The sequence below is a fragment of the Zeugodacus cucurbitae genome, chromosome 2 (genome assembly GCF_028554725.1).
Source record: "Zeugodacus cucurbitae isolate PBARC_wt_2022May chromosome 2, idZeuCucr1.2, whole genome shotgun sequence".
Taxonomy (NCBI): Eukaryota; Metazoa; Arthropoda; class Insecta; order Diptera; family Tephritidae; genus Zeugodacus; species Zeugodacus cucurbitae.
In genome coordinates, this window is record NC_071667.1 from 2,319,284 (window position 1) to 2,337,738 (window position 18,455).

Genomic DNA, 18,455 nt, shown 5'->3' on the forward strand with positions numbered 1-18,455 from the left:
TAAGTTTTCACCTTTATATTTGCAATTGCGATTTTATTTATCGTTTCATGCATACAAAATGCATAAAAATTCAATACTCATCACGAAATATTACCACGATGATCACATTCATCATCGACGACTGCAATGACATTAATCGCAAAAGTGTGCATTACATTCATTGTCCATTTCTTCTTTCATACTTTTTCATACTTTTTTTTTATTTTGCATATGTTTTATTTCATATATGAATATATAGATATATAATTATTTTATATTTATCCTTATGATATAAAATTTAGAAATTACTACTGGTTTTCATATTAAATATTTGTTGAAATATGCAACTGCAGTTACATTGTGCTTTATAAAACTAATTTTCGGATACTAATATAATTTCATACATATACATATACATACATATGTATGTATGTATTTCAAAAAATGTAGCTCAATATGAAACACTTCTTAATACCTTTATAATGCATTTATGTTTTGATTCTCTTCCGATCTTTTTAAATAAAATTAATACATCCAAAAGGACTAACCCTAATTTTTGGGATATGAGAAATAAGTAAAAATAAGACTTAACCGATCTAAGGACGCAGTAGTAAGGAAATTATACGCGTTGCAATAGAAAATAAACGTGAAGAAAATACTACACACCCATATATAAACATTGTACAATATATGCCTACGTAATATAATATATATTCATATTTCTTTACTTACATTGTACTTATTGACTAATTTATTCAACCATTTTTTGTTTTTAAGAGTTTTTCGCTTTTTATGTTTTTTTTTTCATTTATTTCTTCTTTACATCCCCTTCTGCTAATGATAACTATAAAGACTCTTAAGTTGTAATGTGCTATCTTATGAAATACTATTTTATTTATATATAAGTAAATATTTTATTTAATTACATATGATGTATTTATAAATTGATTTTTTGTACAATATTACATATGATATATTGATATATATACACATATAGCTTATATGTATATATAACGATATATAGGCATATTCAAAGAAATATTTGTATACTTATGTTACATATGTACGTGTCAGCCGCACAAAATCACTCTTTCAATAACTTATATGCATATGCATGCTCAAAATTATCATATATTACTTCAATGGATATAAATATATATTTTACATATTTTTATATCCAAACCAAAGAATTACTTCTATATTTTATTGCATATATTTTGCTGACACTCCGACATCATCGATATTATATACTTATAACATCTTTTGTAACGCTTTCAACTGTAATCCGTTTAGTTACAAATTTTGGTTGGCTATATATATTGAAAATATTAAGAGCACGTGATGTTTTATCAGAATTCATTGCTTTAAAATAAATTCAATGATAAAGTTGTAAATCAAATGATTTCCCAGAATTTGGAAAATTGAAAAATCGAAACAAGTACATGTAGTATATGACTTCAATGAAAATGAGTCTGTATTGCCTTTAGTTAACTTTTGATAAGATTTAACTAACATCTGCGGTTAATTTGTGAAAGCGAAACAATTTAGGACGAATTTTGTTGGTTTTAAATTTGTTGAATTTAAACCGAATATTTTAATAAAAGAAAAGAAAGTAATTATAATAATAATTGAGGAGAAATAATTCGTTTTACGTCGCATAGCATTCAATTGTGCAAAACTAATAATTGTGGGGTGGGACCCATTGCTTCTCCACCATTTCGGCTTAGAAGAGCTTTATTTTCGCCTAACCATCTTCTATATACTTAATGCAACAAAAAAGGAAACTTTATAAAATTCGAGTGCTACTTTTGATAAATAATTTTCATATACCCTTTTATTTATATTTAATTTTACATATTCCATATTTTAGTATATTATACATTTATATTTATGTTTGTGCAGTTATTGCAGCATCCACAGTATAGTGCTCCATTTACCGCATTTAAATACTCTTAAATATGCACGATTGTTGCATTAAAGTATTTCCTCATAGGTGCTATCGTTTTTCTTAATTGGTATAAGTTTTAAGATAATAACATATGTATATCTGCAGCTAGCATTTAGTAATATGTAGTCGTTTAATTTTTATAATATACAGTTTAAGTTTGCTTCAATAAGTACCATATTATTTTAAATTTTTTTTTTGTGATTAACAATTATTGGTATATGTATACTTTTTTACAAAAAAAATGTCTTTACAGATCTTTTGTTAATCATGCTGTTTAATATTTGTTTCATGTTTAGCAATGATTAAAGACTGAATGTATAATTCGTGCTTCACAACTGTAAAATTTTGATATCTTAACCATTCTTAATTCCACTTTCGAAATTAATTATTTGCATTTGTAAAATCGACTGTGCATGGTATCTATTGATTTATTTAATTGCGCTTTTCTTTTGTACAATCTTAATACTTTCTGCAAATTTTTAAAGGTAAAAGTTACTCGAAGATAATTTTGGGTAGCTGCCCTCATTTGAGATTTATCGGCGTTATTCGCGCGTTGTCAGCTGAAATAAATATTACATTTTTTGGACATTTTCTGTTACTGTTTTGGAAAGTTGGCCTCATTTCCAACCTAATAATTTTACAATACATGTAATCCGAATTTAGGATTTTTTTCTTACTGTAATTGCTAATTAAAAAAGTGTGTACTTTTTTGTATCATCTGACACTGTATGAAATTAATGGTAATCAAGAATTATTTCTTTAAAAATTAAGTTCCTTATGGTAGTGCGGCGTTAATGCAGGGGGGCTGTTGGCATTGTTGATGAGATTATTGTTGCCATTGGAGTTGCTAGTATTATTGGTGCTAAGATTGTGAGCAACGGCAGCAGATTGACCGCTCAACATATTAGCTCCTAAAGCCGCCGCCGCTGCAGCTACCGCCGCTGCTGCTGCTACTGCAGCCGTTGTCGTGTGCGTCGTGGCCGGGTTGTTGCTACTATGTTGTTATTGCATAAAATAATCCGGGTGTTCAGAGTCTTTTTCAAACCTTTTGGCCTCTTCATGCATACTTTCTTTTATTTTAAGTATAGCTGCTGATTCGTTTTGATCATTTTCCCCCGGACCTCCAAAACCGCCCAGATTGTAATCTCCCATTCCACTTCCAGAATCTTCACGAGGCGTACCCGGACCACCATTTGCTGGTGAATTTTTCATACCATCTAATCCGGTACCATCACCGCCGCCTCCATTAAGTACAGGACCCATCGAATTAGGACCCCCACCCATAGGACCCATTCCTCCTGGACCCCCTCCACCGCCATCTGGTCCTCCTCCCATTGGGAATTCAGGTTTCATTATCGAATACATATTATCTCCTGGACCACCTGGCCCAGTTTGTGTATTATCCTGAGGCGATGGCATTATCGGTGTTCCGGGACCAGGTGGCCCATTCGATCCGGGACCAGGGCCATAGTTCCCAGGCGAAGATGATGAATAAGCGTTCATTGGTGCTGTTGCGTTTGGTTGCCACTGTGGCGGTCGACCACCCGCTCCCATACCCATACCAGGTGGCATTCCACCTGGTCCTGGTGCTGGTCCTCGCATACCTCCAGGACCGCCGTACCCCATAGGACCCATTCCGCCTGGCCCACGAGGAGGATTCATTCGTGGATTCATTGGTCCCATTCCTCCAGGTCTCGTTGGATCCATACTATTCGGCATCATTGGTTGACCAGGAGGGCCGTTAAATTCATTACCCATGCCCTGCATGCGCACACCAGGACGGGGACCTCCAGGATATCGAGGTCCGCCCATAAATGGCGGTTGTCCAGGCATCATTTGTGATGGTGGTGGCTGTGGACTCGACGCATGAGTCGGTGGTGACGGTCGCATTGTGGAATTTGGAAAGAAATTAGGACCCATTGGCCCACCCGGCCCCATTGGACCATCCCCACCTGGTGGCATTTGACCCAGTGGACTAGGAGCTGGACCTCCAGCACTATGCGGACCTCCGGGTCCAATCCCATTTACTCCGTATCCGGAACTAACAAAACCATAGTCATGAAAGGCCTTTGCCTCTGATGAGTGGTCACATTGATCACGGCGTTCTGGTGCAGCGCAATAGAGATCCCAAAACACACACCACCAAGTGTGCAGGAACCCGGGTGGCTCACCTAACGTAATGTTCTTCTCCCATCGAATTTCTGATAAAAATGTTTGGGCTGCTTTCTGGGCGCCAACGTGTAACAGGTATTCATAAACATATAATGCCAATTTTTCACGTGCCTGTGCATCTGAGGGCACTGACGATGTCTTAGCTTTTCCATACATTCTCTGTTGTGATGTGTTACAGTTTTTTACTTTCAACTATTTTTTGCTGTATTTGGTTTAGTTAGACACTTTAATTATTATTGTAGATATAGTCGGAAAATTTACCAGAGTCGTTTGTTGCGGCTTGTTCGTGTTGTTTATAAGTTTATAACACTTCTGACCGGTATTACTCCCTTTAATTGTCGGAATAATGTATATCTAAATGTATTCAACTATATGTTATTATTCACTTTTATATTAATCGCACATAGTGTTCGTAATCGGTTTTCCATTTACTTTTTTGTAGTTCTTTAAGTTTTGAGGCCACCACACAAAATTTAATTGGCGCTCGCCGCCACTGCGAAGCTCACGCAGTCATTCTCTTTTCTTTTTTGACTTTTAACATATTTTATGTACTTTCTGTTATATCAGTTGCTTTCGTGGGTAATTTGTGCGTTTTGCTCGTACTCCTGTATTCGTGTTTTTCTTTTCTTTAGTCACTGTTGCTTCTTCTTCCACAATACCTCGCCAGTAAATTCAATACTGTTGCTGCTGTTACTATTACTGGTATAATTTGGATTTCTTTTTGTCTTCTTTATGTGCTTCACTCCTAAACTATATTCCAAATTTCACATTTATTTATTTTTTGGATCTTAATAACACTCGCCAAAACACCAAACATGTGCCAATGTGAACTTTTTGCAATCAAAATGTTCGTTTCTCGTCTTGTGCAAAATTTAGTTCATGTTTGCCTTGCTTGCTTCTTCTTTTTACCGTTTTTTCTTTATTTTGTATGCTCTTGTTGCTACTTCTGCCGCTTCTTCTGCTTTTCACAACCACTTCACTAAATAAACGTCGTTGCGCTAATAATCTTATTTGTGTACGTTCAAATCTCTGATGTAGCAGCAGTCGTCGTCGTTGTCGTCGCCGTCGTTGATACACTCGTGCAAAATTAATATAAATATTGCTTTGGCTGCGCTGTCACCGATTGCTGCCACTGCTACTGATATCCGCTCTTCTTTCCTTTCTCTCAAAATACAAATAACACAGAAACCAGCACACAACCTGAAACATATAGCCAAATAAGAAAAATGGGATAGTGAGTAAAAAATAAAATCAAAATCGAAATCGAAATGTAAAAACAGTATAATGGAGGAATTGACAAACTGTTCAGCATGCGATGACGGCGAACTTGATGGTAATGATGATTGTGATGACGATGTCGTCGTACACGATTGTAGCAGAATGAGAAACTACAATAAAAGAGCGCATGACATAGGAACGTGACAGGGACGGAGAAAGGGACAACGCAAGGTGCGTTTATGCTACCCGTCGTACCTTCATCGCGATCAACAAACACTTTGCAATGCCAAACGGGCGCAAAATCTATGAGGACAAGTAGAAGGTGGCGAGAATCCGAGGACTTGCGCTTACGTTGATGTTAACGCCGCTACAATATAGCAGAGGCTGCAGCCTTTTGCCGTATGCGCGATTTTGAGACTTGATGAGCAGATTTGCACTTGAAGAGTAATCGATTTTCGTTTTATTTCCAAAGATGCGCTTCGGTGCACAACTACAGTTGCACTCGCAGTTCAGGCAAATTTAATGTGTTCACAAACAAATGTTACATTTGCACATCAATGTACATGCATACATAAACGTCTTTATATAAACATACATTTATGCAAATAAAAAAATAACGAAATGTAAATGTTTGCTAAAGGGACAACAGCATAGGTTAATTGTGCGGTACCAATTCCGTTTTTTTATATTTCAGATATATAACATTAAAACAATTATTGTTTGTAATAATTTGCATATTCCGTGCAACTTATTTGTGGGGCGGCATAAAAACATATCGTCCGTTTGGCTTATGGCACAATTCTTAATCCATTTATGATTAAATTTCTTTCGGCGTATAAGTTGTCCTTAGGGCATTTATGCATATCCATCTTCCAATCAGACTAATATTCCATTCTATACAATTAAATGGCCTGTATATCATATAGAATAACAAAGAAAAGAAGTTCTTATGTTCAAATTTCTTCATCATTTAAGCCTATATCTCATTTGAAATATATATCGATATTTCTGAACTCTCTTTTCAGTTTTCCAAAATGCAAACCATTTATATATTTTAAATTAAATATCTGCTAGAATTTTTCAGATAAGCCTTATTTCGCGCTTTCTTTAACAACTCGTATATGTACATCCTATGTGGTTTAAAAACTTATCTGTTAAATTAATTAACGTTCAATGATTTGTATTATAAATATTTTAATTTCTCTGTCCAATACCATCGTTAGATATACTTAAAACAGGACTTTCCTTTTAAATATAAAAAGTTTGGTTCAGTAAATTTAATTGAAAAAAAAAATTAAAATACTACAATGCTAAATAAGGTTTTTAAATAAGTAAAATTAATTGTAAAAAAAATTAAAATAAAACAATGCTAAATAAGGTTTTTAGAAAAACATTTAACAGTATTAAACCAATTAATTTGTGTTCATGGAAAGTTAAACTTAATAAGTGCATGCGCATTTTCTTCAGAAATATTATTTTCAACAAAGTAGTATTTAAATACCAAAACCTTGAGAAAATCCAATAATAAAAATATATTACGTTATATATTTGTGACTTCTGTAATTTCTATCCAGCTGTTTGATAAAAAAAAATAACTTGGAAAGATGCATAAATATATATGAGCGTATGTAAGAGGAAAACAAAACAATGAAGAACTAAAGACACGCTTAAAAGAAAGCAATATTCATGCACGTTATATTGGTGATGTTACGTTTCTACCATAAAACGTTTACTGATACACTTACTATTGCTTTGCTTAGCACAATACTGGAAAACTGCACACCAAAATTGGCTGCTGTACCCAGATTTTCAATATTTCACATTCGCTTTTTCACTCAAAGTTCGTTTTTACGTGATAAAACTGTGTATGAGTAGATCGACTAGTTTTCGATAATTTGTTGTTTCTTTTCCTTAACACACTATGTTGCTTCTTCTTTCTGTTTTAATTACAACTTTAGATTTTATGTATTTTCCGATATTCACAATTTTATTTAGTATACTTTTATGGTTTTGTTATAGCTTATGAAATGTCTATCGTTTTGAATGGATTAGTTTTAATTATATCTTATTAATATTGTTTTTAACAAATGCTTTTTTGTATTATATTTTACACTGTTAATCATTCATACACGTACGTCGAACAAACATTTTGTCGTCGTCGCCGACTTTACGTCGCTGCCGAATTGTCACTTTTGTTGCTGACTTTTTTGTTGTTTGTGTATTCGCTGTTTCTGTTTTTTCTTCTTTTCGGTTTTTCGCAATCACTGTTCTCTCACTCTAGCTGCCGTCTCTGTCACTGCTTCTTTTTTAAATCGTCTCTTTTTCTTTCCCTCTTTCGTTATTGCTCTATTTTCGTGCAATTCTATTCGCTTAACTTGAAAATTTTCCCATAGAATATTTTCACAAGTAATTTTCAGATATAATTGCATCTTCGTTCACTTCCATTTTATTCTCAAATTCCTTTATTATTGTTATAATTTTATTCAATTAAAATATATTATAGGAATTCACTTCACTGTCAAAATTTAATAAATTTATTTCCAACTCCTAACCACAAGTGTGTCTCGCGTTATTAAATGGCTATTATATGCTGCAAATACGAAACAGAGACAGAGTTGCCAAAAAGCGGGTAACCAAATATTTAATTGGTCTCAATTTTAAATGGATTATGTTAATACCACTATAGTGCATTATATTGTTATTCATTTTTAAAAACTTATATTCCTTTTAAAAATGTAAATTTTTTAGAGATTTCATCCTCCATCGAACAACTAGGGGTTTTCAGTTTGCATGTGTTAGAAACAGTGGTAATTTCCCTTAGAAAGGCTTGGCAACTTGGTCGTTTATGGCACAAACTTTTACCGTGGCATCAGGTAACTTTTAGATCACATTCTAATAGAATTTAACATTATGCTTTTCTAGTATATAGTTATTTCCCTTTAACATGCAGTATCCCTCATTTTGTATAGTTCATTATTTGAAGCATATATTTTATTCCTTCATCAGTATTGGTTGCTGTTGCAACATATTGCGCCGTGCAATGCTATTATTGCAATGCTCCCGGCATTTTCGCTGATTCTTTCAAATAAAAATACTAATTAAATTTTCTATTATGCTTTTGTGGTTTTACGAATTTTTCTCTCATTTTACTAGAAGTGTTTCTCTCATACTCTCCAATTACAGTGACAAGTGCTGCATTTACTATAGGTGTTTGCTAATCTGGAACGGTGTATTGTTTAGGTGAGTTGTGCCATTTAAATTATAATTAAATGAATATTAAGCAATTAAATAAACAATTTTATTCTTATTGTGAACATTGCGTGAAGAGACACGACATAATTTCACATAAAATCAATATTAAAGTGTTTGATGCCGAAGCTTGAGACATAAATTCTCTTGTAGGGTTGTCGGGTAATAATAAATACTAAATGTGAGATTATGGAATAGCCAATTAAAAGCACGGAGAGTATACCTAACAGTGGGCGCGAAAAATTAACGTACTACTTTTTTTAGAGAATAAATATTTTAAACGTGTTAACGATATTGTATTTGCAGTTGTCATGAACGTTTATCATATATAATAAAATATTGATTGAAATTATTAAGGCTGGAACTATTTTATTAATATCTTTCTATGTTTATGTCAACTCTCAATTATTATTAAATGAACATTTGTTGCTCATAAGAAAATATGTATTCTGTCAAAGTAGGGCATACGCTTACGCGTGTTATGTAGTTTCTGCTTTAGACAGAACCAACAATTTAGTAATACGCTCTGATTTTCGTTGTTGTATTCGTTTTTCTCCTCAAAATAAACATATATATTTTTTCAAAATGAAATATTTTTCATAAATCCACGATATATCCACAAATAAATTAAATCCTATAATATAGCTTACAATTACGGTAAATCCAACCGTTTAAGATTCAGATACATACATAGTTGCGTGTAAGGTTATTGTACTACCCGAATCTTAAAAAGTTCCGCTTCCAAACCATTCATTATTATATAGGACCATAGACGTTCAGCACTTCTGCGTAGCTTAAGTATTTAAACTGAAAATTTAACATTTATTCTCCAAATCTAATAGCTTTAAGTACATATGTCACAAACTACTACATATGTAGCTACATATGCATGTATATCAGTAAAATTCTATGAAAACACGTTTCTCATGATACATTTTAAAAAAGTTAACAAATAACCATCAATATTTAAATTTAGTGAATGTCTTTTCTTTGGTATAATGTAATTCAGTGTTCTAAATGAGTAAAATTCATCCATAAATTACTCTAGTACTCATATAATACTTATAGTAATTCGAGTATATTTTAGTTTCATATGCAATATTTTTCAAGATTTGGATAAGTATGATACGTTGCATAAAATGCAACACTGTTTATGCAATGCAGCTACTCTTCGCTTTTAAAGGGATATGTCGAGCCAGTTGCTATACTGTTAGTGGAGCTGCGAATCGGTGTCAATCAGTTAACAGTACCAACTAAGTATTCACCTGTAACGGAGTTCAGTGTTTGCGCGTAAACACATGCATACATACATACATCTTTGTTTATGTTGAAAATAAGTATATTTACACATATTTGTAATTTAAATTGCGGGTATAAGGAGATATTTTAAATAGTAAGCACTTAAAAATGTGATAATTAGAAAGTTCTTAGAGAAAGTGGTGAACATTATCTCAACTGATGCACTTAATTAAATAACGATAATAATAACGATATAAACAAGGTATGTATTTGTACATAAGTATTTATGTAATTTTATATGTGTTTATTAAATATGATTCAATTAATGTATGTGAATATTGAAGTAACGTGCGCCCAACTATGTAAGTTTCAAACGTTTACATGATAAATTAATTAATCCCTTTATACAACTATTATATGTAATGATTATTAATACATTTGAGACGAAATTAAAGAAATCGTTGGATATACAGACTTACCTATTTAATACGCGTCATGATATATATATCGTTCTGCTTATTAAACTCAACTATGTGATCATTACTGAGATATAACTTTTGTTCGCCATGACTCTGAGTTAAAGATGCAGTAATAACATTTAATAACATAATGTGTATGCACAAACTTTCGACACACTCATCAAAATCTTTTAGTCTGAAAATGTCGTTGAGGTTATATCTACATCAGCTGCTTGCTGCATTCGACTTCTTACGCCACTTTCAACTTATTTCAAATACTACGAGTACTACATTATATGACCTTACCCTTTGGGCTTATTTAAAAATTCTATTATCATATTATAACACGATGAATTCATTTTTAATGTTCATAACATGTACATGCAACATAATTGCGCGAATATACAGTATATCTACTGCATTAATATATTACGTATACGCATCGTCGTACTATTAAGTGTATGTGCACTTACACTTAGTGATTGGCTAAGCAACTTTAACATCAAACGCAATGAACTATGAATTATAACAAACTGATACCAATTACTGTGTAAGTTGACGTTGAGCAACACCAAAAGCTCCGTCAGGATCGGGAAGGACCTCTCCGAGCCGTTCGATACCAAACGAGGTTTCAGACAAGGTGACTCGCTATCGTGCGACTTCTTTAACTTGATGCTGGAGAAAATTATAAGAGCTGCAGAGCTAAATAGAGATGGTACAATCTTCTACAAGAGTGTACAGCTCCTGGCGTTCGCCGATGATATTGATATCATCGGAAACAACACCCGCGCCGTTAGTTCTGCTTTTTCCCGCCTGGATAAGGAAGCGAAGCGAATGGGTCTGGTGGTGAACGAGGACAAGACGAAATATCTCCTGTCATCAAACAAACAGTCAGCGCATTCGCGTCTTGGCTCCCACGTCACTGTTGACAGTCATAACTTTGAAGTTGTAGATAATTTCGTATACCTAGGAACCAACATTAACACCGATAATAATGTCAGCCTTGAAATCCAACGCAGAATCACTCTTGCCAACAGGTGCTACTATGGACTGAGTAGGCAATTGAAAAGTAAAGTCCTCTCTCGACGAACAAAAACTAAACTCTACAAGTCCCTCATCATTCCCGTCCTACTTTATGGTGCAGAAGCGTGGACGGTGTCAACATCCGATGAGACGGCACTAGGAGTTTTCGAGAGAAAGGTTTTGCGGAAGATTTACGGTCCCTTAAACATTGGCAACGGCGAATACCGCAGAAGATGGAATGATGAGCTGTATGTGTTGTTCGACGACATAGACATAGTCCAGCGAATAAAAAAACAGCGGCTACGCTGGCTGGGTCATGTTGTTCGAATGGATGAAAGTGCCCCAGCTCTGAAAGTTTTCGATGCAGTACCCGCTGGTGGAAGCCGAGGAAGAGGGAGACCTCCACTCCGGTGGAAGGACCAGGTGGAGAAGGACCTGTCTTCACTTGGTATTACCAATTGGCGCCAAACCGCCAAAAGGAGAGATGCGTGGCGCACTGTTGTGGACTCGGCTATAACCGCGTAAGCGGTTTCTACGCCAGTTAAGAAGAAGAAGAAGAAGAATATACCAATTACACCTATGCATATGAACCTAAGTATGTTCGAAAACAATAATAATGTACCAACCAGGCTGACGGGTGTGCCCTTGAATGCGTGCAGAGTTGGCAACTCACAAGATGCAACATTTAATTAGACATCGAGGCATCATAAAGCGCGGCAAATGTGTGACAGAAGTAGAGCAAATCAAGTGCGATTACGATGCAGATAATATTTGTCATATAACTGCCGTGCTTCCGCTTTGTGTTGGTATTTACACATCAAAAAAGTTGATAAACGTTAATCAATTCCTAGGGAATAAACTATACCCTGCGTAGGATATTCACACGAAAGTAGTTTTTTTTATTCACGCTGTAAGTGATTGCTTTATGAATGAAATTGTGTGAATATTTTTCCTCTCTCTCTGCCCCCATCTTTACACAATCACAATTATTTACACCACAGCAAATGTATCGCCATGTAAATGTAATCTAAAGGCTTCAGATTTTGCACTCGCTATTGTAGTGATTGTTTGTTGGACCATGTTGATGCAGCTTAAAACTGTACTCGGATTATCTGTCGTTGCGTGTAAAGGGAATGTGGCATAAGCAATACATTTCAATTGATAGACGCACCCGCTTCCAGTATTGTGCAAATATTTCTTTATACGTCCATTAGTATTCATATGTATTCTCCACAATACCAAAATTTCAAGGATTTAAGGATTAATTTAATCCTATTTAATAAAAATAATGAAACCAAACGACTTCATCTTCATTTGCACACGTAACAACATATCTCCTATACAACTTGCTGTTACTTGTGAAAAAAGAAAAAAACAATTTTTTTTCTTTGTTGCAACAATTTCTGCGACTAAAGAAGAAGTGTTTCAGCACTCATTAAGTGAAGTGATATTTCATGCTCCGCGCTGTGCATGTTAGGTGCAAGAAGCAACATGGATCCGCAGGTGCTTATACCTTAATACTCGTGTACATATACAAGTGCTTGTGAGCGCATCATATAATACCAACAACACGCACAACTGTTATAACCTAAGTGATGACGCTTCCTTCTTCGACTTTATATCTGTATAATAGTCAAAAACGTCATAGTTGAAAAGAATAGCTGCAACTGTGCCCCTACAATGGTAAATGGGCTTCAACAGCATCTACTGCCGCAACTGCAGCGTCACGGAGTTCGTAAATATCAGGGACAAAGTAAACAATAGTGAAAGCCACACAAGCTATTCGTCATCTCTCATCATCTTCACAAAAGCGTTACAAACATCTTGTACATATACATACATATGTTTCTTTATGTATGTACACTAACATATGTACAACAAGTAAGGAAATTCAAAGTTAGGGTAAAACCGAAAAAAATGTTGACTCATACATATATTCGGCATAAAGCTCTAAAGGCAATATTTGTGTAAAGTTTTGTTCCGATATCTTCACTGGTGCTTAATTTATATGTTATGAAGTAAACGAATTAGATACAATTCAAAATTATGGTATATGGAATTAGGCTAGGCTTAATTGTGAACCCATTTCACCCATTTTCAAACTATAGCTTTGGGAAGCCAAGAAAATGTTACGAAACGAATTTTGTGAAAATTTGTCGAATAGTTCCTTAGATATGTTTGCCATGCCCATTGTCCATTTTTTATACCAATCTTAGTGTAGCCCTGCTGTACCATCTAAGTTAAAACACTTTTAATAGTTAATATTTGTATGGGATGGGGCGCGATAAGTCAATTAATTCCTTGGCACCCTGAGGAGGTTGCTTTCGAAAATGGGCAAAATCGGACCATTGCCACGCCCACAAAATGGAGAAAACCAAAAACATATAAAGTGTCATAACTAAGCCATAAATAAAGATATAAAAGTAAAATTTGGAACATAGGATCGCATTAGGGAGTGGCACATTTGGATGTAATTTTTTTGGAAAATTGGGCGTGACCCCGCCCTCAAATTGGTTTTTTGTATATAACTCGCAAACCAATAAAGCTATATAAACCAAACTTTCTGCAGTCGTTTCTTTTAGCCGTTTCCTTATATAGTCCAAAAATGAAAGAAATCGGATAATAACCACGCCCACCTCCCATACAAAGGTTATGTTGAAAATGACTAAGAGTGGGTTAACTTACTAACGAAAAACGTCAGAAACACTAAATTTTACAGAAGAAATAGCAAAGGAAGCTGCACTCAGATTTTTTACAAAATGAAAAATGGGCGTGGCATCGCCCACTTATGGGTCAAAAACCATATCTCAGGAAATACTCGACAGATTTCAATGAAATTCCGTACACAATATCTTCTTGACACCCTGATGACACATGTGAAAAATGGATGAAATCGGTTCATAACCACGACAATTTCCCATATAACTCAATTTTGAGTTCCATCTGCTTCCTTCACTTTATAATGTATACATAAGGAACCAATGAAGATAGCGGAATAAAACTTTACACAAATAGTGCATATCATCTCTGGCTTCACTTGAGAAAAAATTGTCGAAAACGGACTATAACTTTTCAAGGTCCCTGTTATCAAACATGTTGAACTCCGCGCCTAAGGGTAAATTTTAACCGAAAATATGGATAAATCTCTCTGATAATTTAATGTAATTCAGAGGAAATTGTTTTCTTCTAATAGTGTGTCTCTGTTCCAAAAATTTTTAAAATCGGATAATAACAGCTCCCATATACCTAATTATAGGTTTTTCAAAAATACGGTGGGCTTTAATCTGCATATATGTATTGGTTAATATGTGAGATATCTTAGCGAAATTAAGTGGGTGTATAGTCTTGGATATAGTGTACCTTGCTAGTGAAAATGAATGAAATCGGGGTAGGAATTACCTCAGCCCTCATACACTATATAGGACGATTTTCGTTCTTTTATTAAACTTTATGCCGAATTTATGGCTAAATTTGTGTTATCTTAATAAAATTTCTTATGTAAATTGCGAGAGTATAAAATGTTTGGTTGCACCCGAACTTAGCCTTTCCTTACTTGTTTTATTTACATATCTAATGTATCTACGTACATGGATATAAAATTTGCTCTGCTCACAATATCCTTTAGGCTAAATGTTGGCCTGAATGCCATTTTTGGGGCTGATTCTTCTTAACACATTTTATAAAATGCAGCTTTCTGCTGCTGCTTATAGCAACAGATACCATATAAGTGGGAAAACAGTGCGAACACTATTACCTCATTGGTTGCTGAATCGTCTCGGTAGCCTAAAACTGCACCGCAAAGCAAACATTTCCAGTATACAGCAGTAGCGAGGATAGTGTAAAGTAGCGAGAAGGCCATTAAACATCGAAGTAAACAAAGTTAAACACTTATAAAAAGCAATGCTGCAGAATTTTGAGTCAAGGCCGTATGTACAAGTGGCATGTATTTTACATAATTAAATTATGAGGAATATATGTAGATAAAAATACAGAAATGAGCTTAAATTAAGTTAATACGAAAATATAATTTTCTAAATAAGTTTAAATTAAAACAAGTATTTTGTGGGCATTTGAATTCATTAAAAAATATTGAGTTGTACAATATATTTTATATTGTTTAATTAGTAAAACCATACGTTTTTATATAACTATATGTCTAGATGCAATCCAATTGCCTTATTCTGCTTTGGCGTCGCAAACTCAGTGGAATCCTTATCGTCTCCAGTCTGGCGCTTTTCCTCCTTTGGACTTGGGTGTTTTTCATTTCTAATAGCGGGGACATACAGATAGATGGTGAAATTAATGTTAGAAGGCTGACACTATATGAAATCATCTATTAATATTTAATTTGTGTTTAGAATCTCAAACAAACAGATAACCCAGAAAAGCACGTATATTTTCTGCAAAAATTAATTTCGCAAGCAAATCGTGTTTTACGTTACCAACAAAATCAGCACAACACTACCACCACCAGTCACAATTACAAGTTGCTGCAAGCGCGCCGGCCAACTGGCGGCATACCTGTACCAGCAGCTGCGCATAGCGGCAAAAACTCCGGCATTATTCGATTCGTTAAACCAACCAACAAACCGCCTTCTATTGGCCTGCTTGAGGACACTGGGCAGAGCCTTTCATTAGTGCCGCGTCGCAAAAAAATACCCGTTTTTGGTGCAAATTATCTATTTGAAGACGAACGTCTCAAAATACTTGAGAATAAACAACGTGTGCGTAACGCTGGTATAGGAGAGATCCAGAACAACATGGATTATGATCGACTTCTTACATCCGCTGAACGACAGTCGCAATATGAGCATGAATTATTGCGTTTGGGGGTGCCAACAATTGCGGGCATCGGACCGAGTGGACCTCGTGGACCTAATGAACGACTCGTGCATTTAGACCTGAAGGGTGCGCCGCCAAAGGTGTCTTTTCAAATAAAAACGTAGAAGTGTATTAATTTTTTTTTTTCTAATTTTAGCTCGCTTTTTTAAAACGATTGTTGCCGATGTTGAAAGCATTGGGGGCAACTGGTCTACTTATTGAGTACGAAGATATGTTTCCTTACACAGGAATTTTGCAAACATTATCAGCTAAAAATGCTTATAAAATGGACGAGCTGAAGGTGATTTGCACTTCTTCTACGTATATGTTTGTAACATAATTCAGTTCGTTAGTTTCTTTTTTCTTAATTTAAAGGAATTTCTGGCAAGTGTTGTATTGCATGGCTTAACTATTATGCCTCTGGTGCAAACATTTGGACACATTGAATTCGCTTTGAAATTGCAAGAGTTCGAAAATATGCGTGAAATACCCGAAAGCCCACAATCCTTATGTCCAAGTCTACAAGATTCCATCGTATTTATACAGAATACGTTAACTCAAATTATAGAGTTTCATCTGAGTATATCCGATGCGGTTATAAACAGTAGCAGTACGTCAGCCGATGGACCCTCAGTACACTCTACTGCATTTACACATATCCACATTGGCTGTGATGAGGTGTCACGAATGGGCGAGTGCGTTAGATGTCGACAACATGGTCGGCACGAGATCTTCCTCACCCATATAACCACTATTTCCAATTTCGTGAGAACACACTGGCCTCAACTTCAGGTGGTTATTTGGGATGATATGCTCCGAGACATGATGCTAAGCGAAATGCAGCATGCTCATATTGGTAGTTACGTAGAGCCGATGATTTGGGTATACGCCACAGATATTTACAGATTCATCCAGCCCCAATTATGGGACATGTACGCGAAAGTTTTTCCGACAATTTGGACAGCATCTGCTTTCAAAGGCGCATTTGGTGAGAGTCTAATGATACCGCCACTACAACGACATTTAGAAAACAATATGAGATGGTTAGCAGTCATTGCGAAAGAGAGTGGACGGTAAATGCAAACTATTTTTTATGTAAAACCTTTTTACGTTATTTGGTGAATAGTTTTTCCAAAGGCATTCGCGGTCTAGCGTTAACAGGTTGGCAGCGTTACGATCATTTTGCAGTGTTGTGCGAATTATTTCCCGTTGGTATACCTAGCTTAATCACCTCGCTATCTACTGTGTCAAAGGGTTATTTCGTTACTAATCCGAAAGAGAGCGATATATTGCGGGTGCTGGAGTGTGCGTTTCATCCAGATAGCCGGTGAATGGCACTATAATATTATTATGTTTCTCCTTTTTCATGAAGTTTCTATTTAATTTTTAGGCGGTCCGGGCATCCATGGATACAGCTCCACCCGAACTCACATCACAGTCAACTATTCTCCGCGTGCTCATATCCCGGCAGCATGGTTTACAAATTTGCGTTGCGGCTATTCGAGAAATTGTCAGAGTCTCAGAATTATTTGTTGCATGTGCAAGATCGTAGTGCATGGATGTCGGAATATAACGTCCGTCATAATTTCTCTTCACCATTACGTGTACACGAATTAACCCTGAATACCCCAATCTATATAAATGAATTATGTGCTATGGCCAGAGAAGCACATGAGGTTATGTTCGACGTGTTTGATGAGGTATAGGAAGTTTAAATGAAAATATATATGTAAATATTTTATACACTTTTCTTGCGTTCCTCAGTATACTATTGTAGAATTTGTTGAGCAAAATATTTATCCAACGATTGCCAGTATGCAACAACAGTTGGGAAAAGGACAAAGATTGATGCAGCGACGAGTGTGGCCACAACGCCCTCTTCCATTCAGCGCCGAATTGGTTGAACTAAATTTGGTGCCTGCTAATTTAATAAATGTGGACAAAGTTTGCTCCGATATTGTAAGCAGCGATGATCGATCACATTAATAGCTTTGTACACATTCAAAAACTCCTCGATAATTTTGTAAATATAGTTTCACCCATATTTTATCTCGACTAAAAGACTAATTCTAAATATTTTCCTTAAACTTACGAGGATATCAATGTTCTATGAACAAACGCTGTTAACATTTTCTAAAATGCTTTGTAATAATATTATATAAATGCATTTCATTAAAATAATATTTTTCATATTAAAAAATTTGCAACGGGTTCTGTTTTTCTTCGCAATTTGTTGAAGTCTAACTTTTACTTTGGCGTGCTCAATTTTGCATCTAAATTTTTGTACTGATGTTTGTTCTAACATTTGTTCAAACTAATTTATTAAAAGATAAAACGTTGAAACGTTA

At 35.0% G+C, this 18,455-nt stretch overlaps 2 protein-coding genes across 5 annotated transcripts; one reads left to right on the top strand and one right to left on the bottom strand.

The window, feature by feature from the left end:
* Nucleotides 1–1,782: 1,782 nt before the first annotated feature.
* Nucleotides 1,783–7,207, bottom strand: LOC105221663 (single-stranded DNA-binding protein 3). Of its 2 annotated transcripts, none has more exons than XM_011198800.3 (2): nt 7,063–7,207; nt 1,783–5,299 (listed from the first exon to the last, which is right to left on the bottom strand). In XM_011198800.3, exon 2 carries the CDS (start codon nt 4,253–4,255, stop codon nt 2,930–2,932), a length of 1,326 nt encoding a protein of 441 aa, XP_011197102.1. In that variant the 5' UTR covers nt 4,256–5,299; nt 7,063–7,207; the 3' UTR covers nt 1,783–2,929. The 2 variants fall into 2 exon arrangements, with proteins under 2 accessions (XP_011197102.1, XP_054092096.1); XM_054236121.1 differs by lacking the exon at nt 7,063–7,207 and adding an exon at nt 5,402–5,530.
* A 599-nt stretch (nt 7,208–7,806) lies between these two features.
* On the top strand, nt 7,807–18,154 carry LOC105221664 (hexosaminidase D). 3 transcript variants are annotated; one of them, XM_054236111.1, is made up of 10 exons: nt 7,807–7,946; nt 8,066–8,190; nt 8,501–8,557; nt 15,447–15,590; nt 15,645–16,208; nt 16,265–16,408; nt 16,483–17,180; nt 17,234–17,434; nt 17,498–17,807; nt 17,872–18,154. In XM_054236111.1, the coding sequence occupies exons 4-10, from the start codon at nt 15,447–15,449 to the stop codon at nt 18,091–18,093; spliced, it is 2,283 nt and encodes a 760-aa protein (XP_054092086.1). In that variant the 5' UTR covers nt 7,807–7,946; nt 8,066–8,190; nt 8,501–8,557; the 3' UTR covers nt 18,094–18,154. The 3 variants fall into 3 exon arrangements, with proteins under 3 accessions (XP_054092086.1, XP_011197106.2, XP_011197107.2); XM_011198804.3 differs by lacking the exons at nt 7,807–7,946; nt 8,066–8,190 and having other exon boundaries at nt 8,299–8,557; XM_011198805.3 differs by lacking the exons at nt 7,807–7,946; nt 8,066–8,190; nt 8,501–8,557 and adding an exon at nt 9,654–10,067.
* The last annotated feature ends 301 nt before the right edge of the window (nt 18,155–18,455 follow it).

Bases quoted from the DNA above. Each gene is read 5' to 3' on its own strand.
- LOC105221663 (XM_011198800.3), bottom strand. From the start codon at position 4,255: ATGTATGGAAAAGCTAAGACATCGTCAGTGCCCTCAGATGCACAGGCA.
- LOC105221664 (XM_054236111.1), top strand. From the start codon at position 15,447: ATGCAATCCAATTGCCTTATTCTGCTTTGGCGTCGCAAACTCAGTGGA. The intron at 17,435-17,497 runs GTGAATGGCACT...TTTAATTTTTAG, and splicing joins GCGTTTCATCCAGATAGCCG to GCGGTCCGGGCATCCATGGA. The intron at 17,808-17,871 runs GTATAGGAAGTT...TGCGTTCCTCAG, and splicing joins TGTTCGACGTGTTTGATGAG to TATACTATTGTAGAATTTGT.